Raw genomic sequence first — 19,854 nt, forward strand, 5'->3', positions numbered from 1 at the left:
ATCAAAAACAAAGCCTAATACCTTAAGAAATTCGCATTTTTCGCTGAAAGATTTTCCCATCAAAAACAAAGCCTAATACTTTAAAAAATTCGCATTTTGGGTTGAAAATTTTTCTCATCAAAAACGAAGCCTAATACCTTAAAAATTTCGCATTTTGGGCTGAAAGATTTTCCCATCAAAAACGAAGCCTAATACCTTAAAATTTTCGCATTTTGGGCTGAAAGATTTTCCCATCAAAAACAAAGCCTAGTACCTTAAAAAATTCGCATTTTGGGCTGAAAGATTTTCTTGTCAAAATCAAAGCCAACTTGGATTTTTGTTTAAAATTTTTCCCATCAAAATTCAAGCCTAATACCTTACAAATGGTTGCATTTTTGGTTGAAAATTTTCCAATCAAAAACAAAGCCTAATACTTTGGAAAATTGCATTTTTGGGAAAAACTCTTTCTATCATGAATAAATTCTTAGATCTTAAAAATAATCTCAATCTAAGACAAAAATATTTTAGTCCAAAATTAGGACTTTGCCCTCGAAAACTGCGATATCAACACAGGGTAAACATCTTAGACCAATATTAAAACAACAGCCTTGAAAAAGTTTGCATTTTTGGCTGAAAACTTTGCCCATCATAAATAAAGCTTGGTGCTTAAGGAAGATCTGCAATTGGTGAAAGAAATTGTTTGGTTAAAAAAATCATTATGCCCTTGAAATCTGCGAGATCAACTCCGGTTAAACATCTTAGATCAAACGTAAGACAATAGCTTTGAAAAAATTTGCAATTTGGGCTGAAAATTTTTTAATCCAAAGTAAGCCTAATACCTTAGAAAATTAGCAATAGAGGGCAAAAATATTTTTGGCAAAAATCAGGACTATGCCTTTGAAAACTTGGAGATCATCTCAGGGTTATCATCTTTAATCAGACGTAAGACAATAGCCTTGACAAATTTCGCATTGTTTGTTGACAAATTTTCCCATCAAAAATAAAGCCTAATAATTTAATAAAATTTGCAATTGAAGACAAAAATATATTTGCCAAAAACTAAAGCAATGCCTTTGAATATTACTTAATCATCTTAGAGTAACCATTTTTGCTCAAACGTAAGACAATAGCTTTGAAAAATTTTGCATGTTTGGTTGCAAATTCATCCCATAAAAACTTAAGCCTAATACCTTAGAGAAATTTGCAATTGAGGACAAAAATATTTTTGCCAAAAATCAAGACTATGCCCTTGAAAATTGCTTGTTCAACTTAGAGCAAGCATTTTAGGTTAATATAATAATAATAAATTATATTTAAATAAATAATAAATAGGTTAATAATAAATATAAGACTAGAAGTTAAAACTTACGTCTAACAAAACGTGAGTTTTTTTCTTAGCAAACATTTTAGTAAAGGATGAAGGCTATATCTTTTGAAAAAGGTTTTTTTCATCTGTAAACACCACTTTAAGCAAAACTGTTAGACTATAAATTGATATCATCCAACCGAAGATAACAACATTTATTTACTTGCTAATTACACATACTTGTAAGAGTCTCTCATGCAGTAATACTAGTCAATTTAGCAGTTTGAAAATTTTTCTACTTTTATGTATTGTTCCCCAGAATGAAATGCACTTCCTCAATCTTTCCTTTACTGAAATATTTTCCTCATTAATGAATGTATTTCCCTTATATTCAGAAAACTTATCAAGGTGAAAATAGAACTCGTACTTGTTTTGAGCCAAAGTGGCTGTGTGTCCTTCCAAAGGCGCCTGGATTTCCATTTGGGTAGTTTCTTTGCCAATGGCCTACCGCATCCGAGAGCGATGTCTGTTGGCTTGGCCGCCTTCTGAAACTGCCGTTTGTTGTTGTATCATCACTCCCAAAGAATGGTCTTCCAAGGAATATATCGCTGTTGAACGAAAGTCCACGGAAAGGCTGGTTCTAGGTGTTTGAAATCGTTAAGGTTTGGTTTGGTTTGCGAAAAATGCTTGTAGTATTGCTCTTTGCTATGTCTTTGAAGAAGTCGAACTACACGAGGCAGATGAAGAGCGTGAGCGGAACGTGAGGTGGACTGTGATGATATCCTCGATTTTGTTCTTGAAGACATTGCGTAGCGATATTGAACATGTACATAAACGCCTTGTCCGCAAACAAGCTATCGACGGTGTGACCTTAAAATTTCAGTACACACTATTCATTCTAACACAACTTCACATGCCAGAATCACTATCACGCTTGCATACGCAACTCAATTGTAACCTTCTTAACGACTGTTTCTCCTGGGACTAAATACATTCAGTTTTTGCAATAGTGTGCTGGGAAAAACAAAAGACTGAGATTTAAAAATATCGGTTTATTGCAAAGCCTACCAGCCACATTTTACAAAGAGATACTTTCATTCTAGACGAACAAACTTCTAGGCAAAATACCTGACAGCTGACAGCTCGGTCCACAATTCTTTTGGCTAGAAAGTGAGGCAATAGCTTATGTAAAGATGCTTTCATAGAGAGAAATATTGCCAAAATGTCGGAGAAAAGCACCAAAAAAATTTTTTCTTGTAAAATAGTTAAAAGCAGTGATCTTTTGCATATCTTAACCTAAGGCTTTTAAGTAATGATTGAATTATGCAATAGGCCTGGGAAAATATATTAAAATGTATGTAGATGCTTATTGCAAAAGTTGAGGCTGAAGTCTTGCAAAAGAGATGTTTTGAGTAAAGAAATTATTTGTTGAAAAACGAGGCAATATCGAACACTTGTCTATTTTTCATGTCCCTGTCTTGCTGTGCAAGCTATAACCTCGAAGATAATCTCTTAGGAGTTGGCGCATCAGCCGGTAAACAGGAAGGTCCACTCCATTAGATGGGAGGAAAAAGATGAGAACAAAGACTTGTCGAAGATCAGGGGTGCAAATGATTACCCTTGAAGAAAAGAATGTTCCATAGAACTTCTGAAAAGTATATTTTACAAAGGAAGACAATAAAAGTTTTTATATGCAGCAATGCTGTTATTAGATTACAAAAATCACATGGACGATCGTGGCTGACATATTGGGGTTAAGGAGACTTATGGGGACTTATTTTTCCCCGTAAATCACTGCTTCTATTGCCTGAGTGATTAGAGAATAAAAAACTTACTAAACAGCACTTGAGTTTCTTGTCACGACTCTAGCTTAATAATGGTGGTTGCAAGAATTCACAGCTCCTGCAATGTTTTCATTTTGAGAAACCGGAGTCATCAAATAAATGTTTTGGTGCATTTAAGGGCATTTCTGGCCAAAGTTTTCAAATGCCATAGAAACAGCATCATTTGGCTTTTAAATTATATGCCCCTTTAGCCCCTTTCAGCCCCCCTTTCAGCCCCCCTTTCAGCCCCCCTTTCAGCCCCCTTTCAGCCCCTTTTTAGCCCCCTTCCAGCCCCCTTCCAGCCCACTTCCAGCCCCCTGAACATCTGTAGTTTCTCCACTGGCTTTTTGTAGGGTCATATAGCCTTTGAAAAGGTGCAATATTTTCAGAAAATTTGTAACAAAAAATTTCCTACAGATTCCATTTCAAGTGCGTTTCTGTTTAGCAAAACTTTGGCAAAGAGTTATGAAGACAAAAGCAAAGTTACTCAATGCAAGGACAAGAATTCACATCTTAATCTATCCATTATTTCCTATACATATATAGATTTATACAAAATTTTGATTTATTTCTTATAAATTTCACGTCGTATGACTTTTATATGAAATTTAAAACAGGTTCCAAGCTTTCTAGTGACATATTATTAAACTACCGAATTCTTTCCGTAGATGGAAGCACCATTCTCCAATAAATATTTATATGAATTAATTTAATGCTATCATTGTCTGATACAAACTATTTTCAGATCCTATGAAAGTATTCTTTAAAACAAGATCTTTCAGGTATAATTGAAGCTTCAGACAAATATTTTAAGGAATGTTTCCTTTGACACTTCAGGAGTCAAAAAGGCATAATAAGGGAACAGAGGCGAAGCCAAAAATTGTTTGGAGGGATGAAGAGGCGATTTTTGCAGACAAAAAGGGCGTATCTCACTCTTTAAGGGTGTGGTCAAAAGATAAATACTCTTGCATGCTACTTTTATTCGTTTTTCTTTCAAAGTTTATACTCCAGTGCCATACTCTGAAAGTTCAACTACACAGAAATGTTAATATGTCACAATTATTGCAAAAAGGTTGCAGAGTGAGTGCAAATATTCCATTTTCTGCCCGGTAAAAATCCTTAATGTGCCGACGGACAAATTTGTGGGGGCAGGGGGTACTGCACACTCCCCCCCTCCCCGTACCTCCTCTTTGGCGACGCCTCTGTGAGGGAACTGTAAACATGCTGTTGTGGTGAATTTTTTGGAAGTTTAGTTTTGGATATCATCCAAATTGACTAAATTCATAAAAGTTCGAGTAAAGAAAGACTTGCATTAAAGAATCAGCTATGTTTTTCAACATAAAGCCTACCCTACTTATTGTTTATAGCAACTAGCATTTCGGGCAGATCTTCTGATGGGCATAATTCTACACAAAACATTTAATGATATGATAAGAATGCTGATAGAATGCTGATTTCATGCAGAGCTTGCAAAAAATTTATCTCCGTACCAGACAGATATTAATAGCGTATCTCGATTCATATTCAAGAGGATACTCAGCATATCAAATAGCAAACTAACAAATAATATATTTTTTTAATTGCTGACCGTCAACTTCATCTAAACGAAGCGACCTGCCATGAAGCTGCATAAATAATGCATCGTCTTTTAAACATTGCCAGATTGAAGATTTTGCTGCTCTCTGGATCTGATTGCAAAATGTTCCTTGTAGCTTTACTTACAAATGTATAAAAGCGTTGGAAACAGAAACCATAGAAACAATCATTTATCTTGATTCTACATCCAAAAGAGGCACATTTTATTTACTTTGTCCGAAGAAATTGATACCTTATGCCTGTATGCTGTTCTTTACTTCAGTCTTAATATTTATTAAATGATTATGAAAGAACATTGTATAATGTGATGTTAGGTTTCTTGGTTTTCATGAAGATGGTTGAGGGGGTCTAGGGTTGGATGAAGTGGAAACTCATTGCTACTAGTAAAAGACCACTGACATTACCACAAACACCATATATTACCATTTACCATTGAAAACATGTGCCATTTTAGTTTCATCTAAGCAAATTTGAGATCTTATGATTTATGTTACGTCAGGGTTCTAAATTCTTATGTCAGATCTTCTACCTTCCAATTATACATAGATATTTCAATCATTTATGCACATTGGCTCTTTCCTTAAGATTATCAACTATCCCGTCTCCATGCAAGAAAATGGCAATAAATCTAATGCCGTTTTATCTTCAGCAGCACTAAACTCAACAGAAATCCACATCTTATCGGGTCAAAGGGGACAATTTTTAACGGGAGGGGACAGGACCTCTTTGCGGCAGTTTCTTGCACCATTGAACTCTTCTTGACACCGTAAATTAAATTGATTTTCTTTTCTGATGAAGCTGTCTGTATGACGTGAAGGACAACTCGTCCTCGAAATTCTTTAGAATCATCACACTTTGATTTGCTTCGATACCAGAATCTTCATTTGTATCGACTTTGAGAAGTTTTCCATTCTGGCAGTGATTACACCTCGGTCCTGGCTGCACAGACAACTTGTGCCTCTTTTTCTTAGGCTGTTGCAACTCCATAAGTCTTAACACTAGTAAATTGATCACTGAAGAGGCGATTGTTAGGCCTACATATATCATGCACATTGTTAGTGCTATATACATTGTTTTCTTATCTCTCGTTCTTTCATGATTGACTTCCTGTAGAGCCACAAGGTCCCCAAACCCAATTGTTGTTAACGTAACAAAAAAGTAGTACAAACTTGTAAAGAAGTCCCAGGCTTCATAGCGAGCGAACAAAGCAGCTCCTGCACAGAGAGCAACGATCCATAGAACAAGTCCAACAGCAACCAGCTGCACTAAAGAAACCTCTGTATTCTTCATACCTAAACAAGCTTTGAGCTTCTTTATTGAGTAGGAAAGAAGAACACCCATTCTTTCACCAATTGCTTGGAACATAGTCAGATTCAATGGAACCCCGATAATTGCATAGCAGATACAAAACAGCTTTCCGTGGATAGTGCGAGGCACACTGTGTCCATAACCTGTGAAGGAGAATAATCTGTTTTTAAGAATTGACCTGACACGTGGTGAGAAGAATAGAATGTAAGTCATTATTTCCTTTTAGCTTCGAAGCACACCCAGTGGATAGGAATAATAGGAGACAGATGTTTCTATGTCCAATGATCAACAACAGCTTTTAACATGGGTTTTCCTTCAAACGTCATCTTTGCTACAAGGACTACCGATTAATGCTCTTTTTGATAGTCTACGATAAAAAGATTAGCGTTCTTTGTATCATTTACGAAAAAACCACTTGGTCTGAAGTTGGCTAAAGACAGAAATAGAAACAAGATGATAATCGTGAAGTTTCTAGTCGATCAATACACGGACACCATATGATTGATAGTTACAGTCGTGGCATAAGCATCCAGAAAAATACACTTAGAGCAATTAGGTGACAGAAAGCTACTTTTGAACAGTTTTCTGACGGTACAGAACTTGAAGATGGCTTTGAAAAAAGCAAACATTTTATAACATATTGGCTAGAAGTTTTTTCGTCTGACACTCCTCAGAGCATAAAACGTCAGAACAAGGGTCCAAAAGAACACGATGAAAAATATATACCCATTTGTGGTTCCAACTGGGTGTTTATGCTTTAAAGCTACTTTTCCTTCATGGTACTCTAACAGAAAGTCTCAGCTGAGTTTAATTTGATGTCATTATCAACAGCTATCGCTGTATTTTCAGTCAACACGTGTGGCTCTTGCAAATCTGATGAGGAGGGCATAACCATATCTGTTAAATTACTTGCATTCCAACAAAACTTCATTGAACAGGTTGCCAGACGGGTGATAAACTTAGGCCAAAGGGCAGATAAATAGGCCAAATAAAAAAAATCCCGAAAAATACACTGCACAAAGCGCAATATATATTTCCACACATGAGCCTTTTTGATAATTTCTAAACTCGAGCAAGAAACTGAGAAACTTCCTCCTTCAAACAAATTTCTTTGCTAATGGTTAGGTTAGCTAATGATATTTGACATTTGAGTTTAAAATGTGTAGTATTCCTCTTTCGATTCATAATTTGTTTGTTACTTACGGTGTTGATGTTTAAGAAATAAACTCACAATGTTTAAAAAGGCCAAAAAGGCCAACCTTAAGTAGTAGGCCAAAAACAAATTTTCAAGGCAAATTAACTCTGGAAAAGGCCAAAATTGGAAAATTTGGCCTGAAAAAGTCCAATCTGGCAACCCTGATTGAAATCTACCTGCACTCTACCCTGGGTTCGTGAGCATCGCAAAGTTGTTTCGGAGAAGGAGCGTTTTTGCTTGAGAGGTGCAGAGGAGTATAGAAAGAGAGACGAGAGAAAGGCTCTTAAAATCTGCAGGCCAGAGTAACTGCAAACCAAGCATAATTCACAAATCTAAATTCCACGGTCCGCAGATTGGAGTATACCAGCTGTTTGATCTTCTATTTGTGCTATCAGCGAAGATGATGATGATTTGTGCAATAATCAGTGACACCTGTCCGATTTCTATTGTATATCGATAAGACTTAAAGCGAAAACACATTTCGCGCTCTTTGAACGCGTCACTTCCGCAAAAGAATATATAAAGTATGGAAAAACATCCTTTCATCGTTAACTGCCTTATTAAAAATTGAAATTTCGAATTTGTTCACAAGACCAGTAGAATACGACAACCAGCGTGTTTGAACAATCAAATGGCTTTTTATGGGTTATTTTATTCCGAGTCTTGATTTAGGTGAACGAACTATGGTGGTTGTATCACATCATTGTTGATATCATCTTCATCATCTCTATGTTCGTTTTTGTCGTTTTTGTCGCTTTGGTCGTTTTTGTCGTTTTTGTCGTTTTTGTCGTTTTTGTCGCTTAGGTCGTTTTTGTCGTTTTGATCGCTTTGGACGTTTGGTCGTTTTTGTCACTTTTGTTGCTGCAGTTACCATTGTCTTTGCTGTTATCGTCAATGTTTTTAATAATACAACTTTTTGGCATTATTGCTCTACAAAGATTCTTTTCATTGCGTTATAACTTGGTGCGAGCATCGTTTTTTGTTAACCTAGTAAACTTTAAAGACGGTTTGGCCTGCTTTCATTCGACATGCTTCAAAACAGCAAATCATTGCGTTTTGCCTTACTGCGAGAAAAGGATAATTGCAATCACAGCCTTTTCTTTAATAATCAGAGAATGGGAATTTTATGATAATTCTCTCATTGTAAGTATAATTCAGTTGTCAGAATAATTCAGATTTTGGAATCGAAGCAAATGAATCGCAGTTCCTACCCATGATAGATCACTGTGATGGTTTAGAAGATTTTGCACGACCTGCACTTCACGTGAAGTTGCAAATGGTCTTGGCTAAAATGGGACTAGAAGTATCCATCCACAGAAGATCTGAATCCCTGATTGCAGAATTATTCAAAGATCCACCAAGGCAAAATCCTTCTTTGCTATGGTGAACTGTATCCGCAGCTGAGTGAATTAGATGTTGGAGCATTGATTAAGTCGCTCCTAGAGGAAGGCTTACGGAAATTATCAACGAGAAGGTCAAATGAATTCTCACAGCAATCAGTTTCTTCAAGACAAATTCCCAAAGATTTGACACAGATCACAATTATCAGCTGTGCCTCGCCTAGCTTATATGAAAAAAAAGCATTGATGATTCTTCCTATTTTTTCAGTGCTTTTGATGAAATCGATGGGCTGTATTGGATTAGCAAGAAATGTCACAAAGCAAAGTATTCCACAAAAGGTTTAACCCTTTATCAGTAAGGTGCAACCTTTCTAGCATTGGCCTTGTCCCAATCAAAATCGGATTTTCGGTAAACAGTGACGTCATTTGCATAAGATTCAGGTTTTCGACAATAAAGTCATTGATGAATGATATTAGAAAAAACAATTAGAGCTCCAAAAGTGCAGCCTTGTAAGAGTTTTTGAGACATAGCATCTAGATGCAATCATCCTTTTCAAATTGGGATTAAACACAAAAGTTGTCCCTTTTATCGCCGTACTTGTTATCTGTCTAAACACAAAAACCCCTACAATTCGTAATTGGTCTCATCACTCTGACTGTCCCTAAAAAGTGATGCCATCTAATTTGAGAAATCATTTCTAGCAGCATAAACGAGTCGGCTGCAAAGAAACTTGAACGCGATGCATCTAATTAACGGAAATAATTAAATACAGTTCGAATGTAAATTTAACCTGAAGACATCGAATGGAAAAGAAGCAGTTGTGTGAAATCTAAACTATGAATCACCAGCTATGAATCCTTTGTCGGTTTTATTCTGTCGCCTTTACAAAGAAGAAGATTTATTAAACCAGACTTAAGGTTTGAACAGGCAAAGTATCATAAAGAGGACTTAAATTGTAAACCAACATCTTTGCATTATCTTGAATTCATTTTAAAGCAAAGGCGAGGCTGAGTAAATCTTATGCAACTTAAAATATACTTTGAGTTAATAGGAAAATAAATAACTTCTAAAAGCCCTTAAAACTGTGCTTCAATTTAGTACAATGATTAAAGAAGTTGTACTGTAGACTCAAAAGTATGTTTTTTAGATAAAAGCTCTAATAATTAAGGATATTTTTACAGAAGCTGCAAGGAGTTTTTTGGGGGGGAAGGTTATTACCCAATCTCCAATCGAAACATATGCGATATTTTCCCCTTAAAGTTAAGGAAAATGCTGGCCATATCTTGGCAATTTGTAACAGTAGTCATCAAGCCCTTTTTCAAAAGCTTCTCTGTTGCAATTCAGTCAAAGTTTTTACTTTCCATCAACCCTTTTTAAATGATGAGTATCAAAATATCTTGTACAAAATCTTAATTCTATAGATTGTATACTGCCAGTCAGTTTTAAAGAAAATGTGATCTTCTTTTTGTCAAAAGAGACCGTGTCTTCAAAATTATACGCTCAATGAAAGATATGTGAAACAATTGAAGTTTCACATTGTTGACAAGTCGGTGTCCTCTACCTGATTTCGTTCCCAAGCAAAATACTAAAATCATCTGCACATCAACTCTTAGGATTTCGCTCCATTGAATGATAATAAAAGTAAAATGAAAAGATGCAACATGAAACAAAAGATGACCTCGCCTAGCAAAAATCCTTTCATGATCACATTGAACAAGCTGAAAGGCTGCCCTTATTCCATTAAAAATCATAAAGGAGACACCGAATTCCCTGAACTGTAAACAAATCTGTATGTCAGATACACATTTTCTAGCTGAAAACATGTGAAAGCTATAGAAGATGTAATGAAGTTGACTTGTGATCTTCCACACAGACGATACTATCAATAATCTTCTAACAAACATCTAAGACATATAAGTATCTGTCAGAATTGCTGCATTCTTTAAATATGATCGGAGTGACTGCTGTTTGCAAAGCAAATACTTTGATTTCGTTAAGGTTCTGACTCTAAACTTTCCTAGGATTCTGGATTTGAATTTTTCTTCAGATGATTCCAAAAACAGAGTGATTCCGAGGGAGCTTTTTCAAAGACACATTTACATACATTGAAATGTAGAATATGATTGCGTATTTCTATGCATTTGGAGTGATATTTTTCTCAAGGGACGCTTGCAAATGTTTTAATTTAACTTAAATCCATGCTGTTTTTCCGCCAAAAGTCACTCATCAATATTTCAGTATAATATGTTGATTTGCAAAGCACAAAAATCCGTCATTAAATTCAACATCAGCTTTTTATGCTTGGTATTATTCAGATTCTGCTTCTGCAGATTGCATCAAAACGTGCAAAACGTGGAAATTTTAGTTGTTCTAAAAAAAGCATCTGGACTGATAAATAGGAAAGACGCCTTGTTGACACAGACAGGCGAAGGATTGCTAGGCAGCGACCATGCATCGACTATATGCGAAAACTTCATACAAAAATGTTATTTCCGGTAGAACTGTTTTCGGTTGACCCCACATATTAAATACGACGCGACAATAAAATCAATAAAATGCTGCTCATAATTATTTTTTAAGGTTTCAGACGTCTGTTTGCGAAGGAAGAGGAAATCCAATGATTCTTGTGTCTCGCAATCTTCGCAACGTTGCTCGCTACATCTGTAGCTTTAGCATATCATACTTCAGATCTCATAAAGAAAAAAGACGATAAAAACCAGCATTTGTGCTGCACCTGCCCAATAATTAGCCTCTATAAAATCAATAGCAGTTTCAGAGATTCAGTCAAATTTCTTGAGTTGCAAAACTATTCACAAGCATTTCACGTGCGTCGACCTGAAAGTCAGAATGTTCTTAGCTTTGCCGATGAGATTTAGCAGCTGTACTGCCCGAAAAGCATGAAGATGGTGTTTAAAAAATCAGCGTTTTGTTGATTGTTGCGAATCTAGTGAGTATGAAAAAGGGACAAAGAGTCACGAAGGAAAAAGGCTAAATATTTTCTGGTTAGGAGTTGGTGCATTTAGCACGGGGTTTCTTGTTGGATATAGGCTTTAAGCAAAGATGTGTTTGCTGGATGATCTTGAAAGAGAGTCCAGTAATGACAGATGTGCTAGCAACAAGTCTTCTTGAGAGGTTTTACCAAAGTTGAGGATCATATCAACTTTTAAAACAAAACACGAGCAGTCTATAGCAAAATGAATAAATGAACAACCGAGTCTCGACAAAAGATACTGGCTGCGCACAAATTGAGTTTGAAAATTGTAGTTGCCACGGCGGGTTGAAAGGTGCTGTTGGCATGCACAGGCATCGATAGAACATAGATAAGGCAGCTGATAATACATGATAAAAAATGTTTTCCAAAGACATGCCAAAAACCCAGCTCGAAATTCATCCCCACGACAAGGGCTTCTCCGAAAAGTAAGTTTCAAATATATGAAAACAAAAATTATAAAATTGCAACAAAAGCAATAAGTGAAAAGCTAAATAGTACTTTGAAGCAAATTTCGAGGATGTATACTGAGGATATGTGCTTGCAATATTTCTTAGTAATTGAATATATTGGCATTTATGCAACTTTTTTGTCACAAAGATATTCACTGTCACAAAGACAGTAATCTCCAAACGTCAACGTATCCGTTGTCACGATCTTCTTCCCGTGTCAGATCGCTTTCAGAACGACCAATATCTTCTCTCCAGTTATATAAAGGGGTAATGCAATATGGAGTAAGGTAAATTGCAAAAACTCGTAAACTGCAAAAACTCGTAAATTCCAAAAACTCGTAAATTCCAAAAACTCGTAAATTCCAAAAACTCGTAAATTCCAAAAACTCGTAAACTGCAAAAACTCGTAAATTGCAAAAACTCGTAAATTACAAAACTCGGAAAATGCAAAAAGTCTATAACAGGACAGCAAACTTACCAATTGTTGTAATTGTCACGGCAGTAAAATACACAGAGCCAGCGAAACTCCAAGGCTCCAGTGCATACTCGACATGTTTTTTCTTGTGAAGGTACTTTGCCAACTCTGACATGTCTGCTCTTGAAATATTATAATCCCTCTGCAACCGCCTGTAAATTTGCAAGTATTTCTTTCTTTCTAACTGGTCATGATCGTACTCTAACGCACCAAACACGGCCGCGCCAACCAACATATACGTAACCGTGCACGTAATCAAAAGCAAAGTTCTGATATTCTGTTGTGTCAGTAAAGAACCCATGACTTTACTATTGTAGAAGCTCACTGAAAAGGTAGCAAAAAGATATAAGTATTAACGTGCTAACGATAATGGCAAACAGGATTATAGATAAATACTGTATATTTCTAAAAGGCACTGCGAATAAAATTTCTCTTTTGCACACTATTTCAAATTTGATATCTTTTGAATATATTTTCATGATTATATGCTGTTTTTCAGAATAAACTCCGTATATTCATTCGTTTGTCCACACAAAAGCATAAAGGGTTACCATTTGTAATAACATGAAACAAACGGTCTGGTCGTCAAATGTAACAATTTTTGAAGATAAAATAAATAAATGGCGATGGTATCTATTTTCCAATGTATATTCGTCAATGCATCAAAAACTAGGGTTTTGCCAAAAAATTAAGGAATCTCGACAACAAGTAGAGCAGAGAAAAACTAATCCAGTATTTTAAGGTTTCTAGTCATTATGCATAAGAGCTACTTTTGTGTACAGAAAAGTGCTGAGATCAAAGATTTTGTTTTCTTTTTTACTGTTATTAAGAACATGCCGGTTGTACTAAAAAATAAACAACAATGTAAAGTTAATGCAGCTCTTTTATTACTGAGTTGCATCCCTATTCGGGATAATTCGATCTTTAAGTTCTACCCTATAAATGCTTTGGTGCAAAAAGAGTGCAAAGTCCGTATTCTCAACAATATTGGCAGGAAACCCTTTTACACAACATTAAAACCAGTATCTTGATCATCTTTATTGACTCTTATAAGTGTGTTTTATTGTTTCAGAAGAAGCTACCAAAAGCTACGGAGAGCACAGCCAAAAACTCTTAAATTTTAAGTACATAGATGCTTCTACCAAGATACTGCAAATATGCTGTTTTCAATCTATCATACCGCTATTTTTCTTAATAATGCTTGTTCTTGTAAAATATTTTGATACGAAGCGATACAATATAGTTCTTCATGAAACATCAGACATAAAATATTTCAAAAAGTAGAATTAAAAAGCATTTAAGATAAATATCACTTGACATAGATATAACATCTATGAATTAATGATGCAAATTTTTATGAAAGCGTATAAAGCACAAAGTGGTTTCTAGAAATAATGACTAATTTATGTGATAATTACCTTGTCACATGAATCTAACATTCCATAGCTTCTTTACCTCAATATTATATTTTTTTATAATGTCAGAAAGGTCAATGCCAAGATATCCTTTCTTCTTTGTTAATATTTCTCAATGCCTGGAATAGATAGATGCAATACCGAATATCAGATTGTCTGATGGCTTAAAGTTTAGCAGCTGAAAACTCTGAGAAAATCAAACTTTTTTATACTTCAAGAAAGAGATAAAAGAAAAATTTTGCCTTGAGTAAGAAATCTTGAGATATGAACAAGCAATTGCATTTAGAGTTTGATAAAAAAATTGAGTAAACTGCACAGAAAGCTATAGGTTTCTTGGTATTTATCTATATGGAAAGCAAACAGAAATTGATGATAATGAAGCTTTCGGCAAGTTAAAAGAGTAGTTTAAACTTATAGGGGAGCTTCAGAATTCGTTTTCGCCATCAAGCAACTACAATTAAGAGAATGTATTCGTCATAACCAAGTAAAAAATTTCGTCATAACCAAAAACACTTTCTCCGCAATTGAATTAGCATATGAATAGCTGTGTTGAAGACAACATAAATACATAAATATGATTTTGTCCCCTCAAAAGAATATTGTACAGTCTGTATTTGGTTGCACTTCACTGTTTGGAAATCTTCTTTTGCTATAAAGGTGATCTTTTGAAAACATAACAAGACAGCTTGTATTTGGTCATACTTGATGGCATAAAACGACATAGATATCAGAAAAGAATATACAACATATGAGAAACGAAAGAAAGAATAGGAATTCGCGAATCAGGGTTTATGTGCAGTGATTGCCAATTTGTCCGGTGATAAATCGTAATTTTGCAGTGATAAACTCAAATTTTGTGCAGTGATAAAATTGAAAAAAAGAGATTTGGTATTGAAGAAGTAAAATTGCAGCAACTGCTAGTAGACATTTAAAAAAGAGCATTACAGTATTAAAAGCAAGAACATAACAGTACCAATTACCATAATCTATGAAATTTTTGCAAAATTTGTTCAGTATCGAGAAGGTGTCTAGTTTGTTTCGCTCTTCATCTTCTCCTTTGAGGTCTTTATTTTCGAAAACACGTCTAAACCTAGACTACTTTTCCTCGTCGAAATTTCTTGTAAGGCTTTGATGTGTATTTTTAAAGATTCACATACAGTTAATTTGATAGGTGTGGTCATAAAAATTTTAAAAGGCAAACTCAAATCTTCAAAAGTTTTGAATACGTGCAGTGATAAAAAATTCTTTGAAATTAACCTTGTCTCGAATAAGCTATCTGTGGACTGGTCACGATGCATCAGCGAAAACGTGACTAACAATGCTCAAAATCAAACAGCCGTTCAATAGTTTTCAAGATAGTTTTGCGACTATAAAGAATTGAAATAGCCACCTGCTCTGCCAAACACGTTAATCGCTTTACCCTTTCTGGTGATTCGCAGTCACCAAGGCTTTAATAATGGTGAGAACATGAACCCTAGATCGTGTTGTTCCTTAGATACTGTTCACAAAACTATTGCACGCTCAAACCTTAATTTCGGCTATTTTAAAAAACAGCCTCTCAAACTGTTTAATGACAGAAAAATAATTCAGAAAGACCCTAATTTCTTTTCCACCCTAAACTACTTTTATCGTCATCAATGATATTAGCGATCGCTCACACTCTTGCCAAACTATGAAGAGATAATTTAAAAAAAAACAATTTTATTTCTGTACGTGGTTGTCAGCGAAAATGTATGTAACAAAGTCTGAAATACGATTGTAGTAGAGGGTTGTAACTTAAGAGAAGACGTGAAAGCTTCTATTAAACGCAAAATGAATTGCAGATATCGAAAACGAAAGCTTAGGGGAGGTTAAACTAGATATTTGGAAACCATTTTCAAATTATATTGCCGAATTACATTTTTTGGAAACAATATTTGATAACGAAACGGTAGAATCATCCAGTTATTAAATCCTGCAGACATGTCAAGGCTGTAGTCTTTCTCTCAGCTTTACCTAACTTTTCCATGAAAATCGCCAAAGGTTGATAAATGTTTTAAACAACAAATTCAAGGAAACACGACTCAGCATTGCAATAAATAATGGATATTCACTGACAGTTACAGGCTGTGCAACATAACCAACACAACAACGTAGAATGCACTTTCATAACAAGAGTTATTTCTTTAAGAAAACAATTTTCAGTGAAGATAAATCATTAACACAAGATGTAAGTTGATGTGTAACAAACCTACCTGCGAGTGAAGCCTTTCGTGAAGAATCTAAAGATCATTCATGATACCGAACGTATCAAGAATGGTTGCAGGTTGGGGGCCTTGGAAGCAGTTGCTTGCTCAGGCCTTCCAATGACGATCTGATCTGAATATGCGAAAATGTTGATGAGACAGCTAAATCTATCCTTAGAAATTCAAATGCGGAAGCTGGTTGAAAATTTTTCTTCTCCAATGATTTTGACCTGTGTGCATTGCATCGGCAACTCTCCAACTGCAAAAGGAATGGCAAGATAGAATAGTTTGGAGTTTGTTTTCGTTCAGCACAGATCAACACACCAATAAAGACGATCAATTCTGAGGCAATAGTTAAGTCCAGTAAGACGTTCTAATCGCTAAGGATTCGCTATCTTTCCTGCACCTGCTTGCGAGGCGTTCGTGTCAGTGATCCATTAACTCGTAGCAACATCCTCCTACAAAGCATTGGGATTTCGATGACTCGACAAACGGAAACACACATGTCATACCGCTTGTAGATGCAACTGGTACTATTGAAAAAGCCATCAAACTTGTACACCGCAAAGCAGGTTGCTGGATGGCAAAATAACTGTTGTACGATTTCGTCCGTCAATTTAGCATGCTATTAAGGTATCATGTTAATAATAACCAAATAGTTTGATTGAGCTAAAGAAACTATAGCGGTGTCAAGGGCTTATGTCAAGTTTAAGAGATTTTTCGCTTGACTTCTTGATAACAACGTGAAGCAGAGTGATGGTAAGATATCACTTATCTCATGGCATGGTATTCATATGCCAAGCCTAATCATTAATTATTCAGTTCTGAGGCTAGAGCTATACAAACAAAGGCAAAATGAGAGTCTGTTAATGACTCAGTAGCTAAAATACCTGCTATGAATAGAGCTATTTCAAAGAAATGCCGGACCTGGACATTGGGACCTCTGAAGGACTCTGGGGTTCAAAATAAAATTGCCGGACCAGCATCTATCAATTATCCTGATGACAATTTTTCAAGAAATACTTTGGCTCCACGTGAAGACCAGACCAGAACGTTGGATCCACCTGAAGATTCTAGCCCTTAAGGTAAACTGCCTACCATCTATCAATTTCTTTGATAGCGCTATTTTCCGGACCAGGACGTTGGAAATGCTGAAGGATTTTGGTCTTCAAACTAAAATTGCCGGACCAGCACAGTAGTCTTTTAGATGAACTGCCAACAGGCCCGGATAAAGGTTTTGTGGGACCCAAAAACATTCTGTGGGCCAAAATGCACATATGTAATTAACCCTGGTTTAAAATTCATCATACTTTACAAGAAATTCACAACAAAACTGTCCTCTTTTTATATAAAGAATGCCTCTTTCTATATGTAGATGGTTTTAGATAAATAATGTACATACTAATTAGAATAGAAGATTCCAATGCTTCAGTAAGGTAAGCAAAAACGTTTGGTTAAGGTTGTTTTGTGCACCATCTATTTCTGTATTTTGTCTATTTCAATACTTATATCGCTTCCAGGTAAAAAACTTTTTTCTGGACATAGAATACTTTTTTGCTGAAATTTGCGCACCTAAAATAGCAAATGTTGGCGCAGCTGATTTTCAATTTGGTGCTGTTGTTGTTCTTGTTGTTGTTTTGTTGTTGCTGTTCTACTGTTACTGTTATCATTGCTGTTGTTGTTGCTAAGGTTTGCTAACCGCAAAGGCAAACCGCTCAACAGTGGAAGGAATAACCTTTCAATTCTTTTGCCTTTTGGATTATTTTGTTAACACAAGCGAAAAAATATGTTGAGCACAAGACAAAGTAAGGTGCTTGAAACAATTGAATTTTTCGCACATTGCACATATCCATTGATTGCGCAGTACAAAGGTTCCAGCCTTGTGCCCCTTCTCAATTGCAGTGATTCTGTCATTATGGGCAGCACTTTTATTTTTTTGTTTAGCACTAGGCCTCAAAACTATGGGGGCCCTTGGCCATGGCCTAGTTTGTCTTTGCATTGATCCGGCCCTTACTGCCAAACAAGCAGGTATAATCATCCCGGCATATAGCAATATTTAAAGAAATCGCTAGCAGGACATCGGAACTGCCAAAGGGTTCTAGTCCTGTAGGAATTTCCCAGGCAAGTTTAGGCTCAAAGACCTCTATCAGTAATCCTAAGAGAACACGTTGTTTGAGGATGCATAATAAAAAACAGAAGGTTGTTCTCCCACAAATTTCAAAAGTTGATCATACTATTCTGAGAGGAAGCAATCAAGACGCTTATTCAATGATAGTTCGATGTCGCCATCGAGCTTGCAATAGAAATTTTTATTCTAACGATTGGAATAGGCGTTTAATTATTGATATAAACAGGAACAGCCTTTCTTTAACAGGAATTGCAGCTTGTTTAATAAAATACAGGATTCCCACAAATAGACTGCAGACTATTGAGCTGATAGGCTGCTAACGCTGTTACTGGTTATGTATACTTTGTAAAAAAAATCTATCTATCCTGGTAAGCATTCTATTAAGTTAGATTAAGTTAGATGTTAGCAATAGTTGAGGAATAGTTAAAGTTAAAGATTGACTCGAAAAAGTTAAAAGGAAGCATTCGATGGAATACCTGAAATACCTGAAAATTTTCAAGATCTATTTGATATTCTTTCATCAAAAGAAAAACAAAATAACATCATTTTTCTGGACACATCGCACTATTTGATACTCTGTTTATGCATATTTGTTGGAATTGTTGTCGAGATCTATTAACATGAATATAAATTATGAATATCAATAGCTGATAATGGGCTACGTTAAATGAGTGAAAGTTTAAAGCTTAGGGCTGCAACGGAAATGCTACGAGGAGCTACGCCGGTGAAGAGCTGATGCCTTCAATTCTGTACTATTCACAAAACAAATTCCTTGAAAAACAAAAAAATCAGGCCAAACCTATGTGCGTAAAAGGATAGATAAAAGTTGCTTCTATAGAGCTTATATGTAAGGAAGACTGGACCATAATATTTGCACTCCAGCAAAGACTATAAATTAATTCAACGAGAAATATCTAGAATGGAGAAGAACTAAAACAAACTAATATAAACGGAGGTTTCCATAATGTTTATGCAGGTAAATCGCAATTTGGGACATTTTCAGATGCACCATAATGCTGGCTACCGATACGAAGTTGATTATGTAGGGGTGTTTGTATTTGCGAAAGGTAATCGCATAATCAATTGGAAAAGAATGACAAGGTGCGTAAGAGACGTGAGGCAAGAGAAAGAAAAAGGTAGCTAACAGGGATGCTTTTAAGACCTGCACAAAAACTCAAAGCTTCATTGATCTTAACATTTGCTTACTTCTCATGACAATGGAATTGGTTGCTTTGTGAAATCGTTGCTTAGGTAAATGCATCAATGATTTCTCTTTACTGAAATCATTCAAGATTCATATTTGCATAAAAACGAGCAAGAAGAAAGCAAATAATCAATCTGGTGATGCAAAACAGCTAAAGATGACTTGAAAGAAATAAATTTTCTGCTACCCGGCTGTTGGACTACAAAATGGCTCCTTTGAATGAAATATTTGCGCAACTTTATAAATACTTAAATATTTTTTTGAGCCCAAAAGCTTTCAAAACCGATTAATAAGCAAAGGCGCTGCGGTGAATATCAAAACCAATAAACCTGTATTTAAACAAGATAAACTATTGGAACGGACTTCTACAGGAACAATCAAACAAAAAACCACAATTAATTTGATCTTCAAAAACTGC

At 35.6% G+C, this 19,854-nt stretch overlaps 1 protein-coding gene across 2 annotated transcripts; it reads right to left on the reverse strand.

Annotated features, from left to right (window-relative positions):
* Positions 1-3,397: 3,397 nt before the first annotated feature.
* LOC135689713 (potassium channel subfamily K member 9) lies at positions 3,398-17,540 on the reverse strand. Of its 2 annotated transcripts, XM_065207034.2 has the most exons (4): positions 16,114-17,537; positions 13,883-13,998; positions 12,468-12,788; positions 3,398-6,155 (listed from the first exon to the last, which is right to left on the reverse strand). In XM_065207034.2, exons 3-4 carry the CDS (start codon positions 12,763-12,765, stop codon positions 5,476-5,478), a joined length of 978 nt encoding a protein of 325 aa, XP_065063106.1. In that variant the 5' UTR covers positions 12,766-12,788; positions 13,883-13,998; positions 16,114-17,537; the 3' UTR covers positions 3,398-5,475. The 2 variants fall into 2 exon arrangements, with proteins under 2 accessions (XP_065063106.1, XP_088964660.1); XM_089108534.1 differs by lacking the exon at positions 13,883-13,998 and having other exon boundaries at positions 16,114-17,540.
* Between the last annotated feature and the right edge of the window lie 2,314 nt (positions 17,541-19,854).

Source organism: Rhopilema esculentum, chromosome 5 (assembly GCF_057945365.1).
Source record: "Rhopilema esculentum isolate cy_ngs chromosome 5, ASM5794536v1, whole genome shotgun sequence".
Lineage (NCBI taxonomy): Eukaryota > Metazoa > Cnidaria > Scyphozoa > Rhizostomeae > Rhizostomatidae > Rhopilema > Rhopilema esculentum.

Coding starts and splice junctions, on each gene's coding strand:
- LOC135689713 (XM_089108534.1), bottom strand. CDS start 12,765: ATGGGTTCTTTACTGACACAACAGAATATCAGAACTTTGCTTTTGATT. Junction 6,156..12,467: donor CGTGACAATTACAACAATTG/GTAAGTTTGCTG, acceptor TCTCCTTCACAG/GTTATGGACACAGTGTGCCT.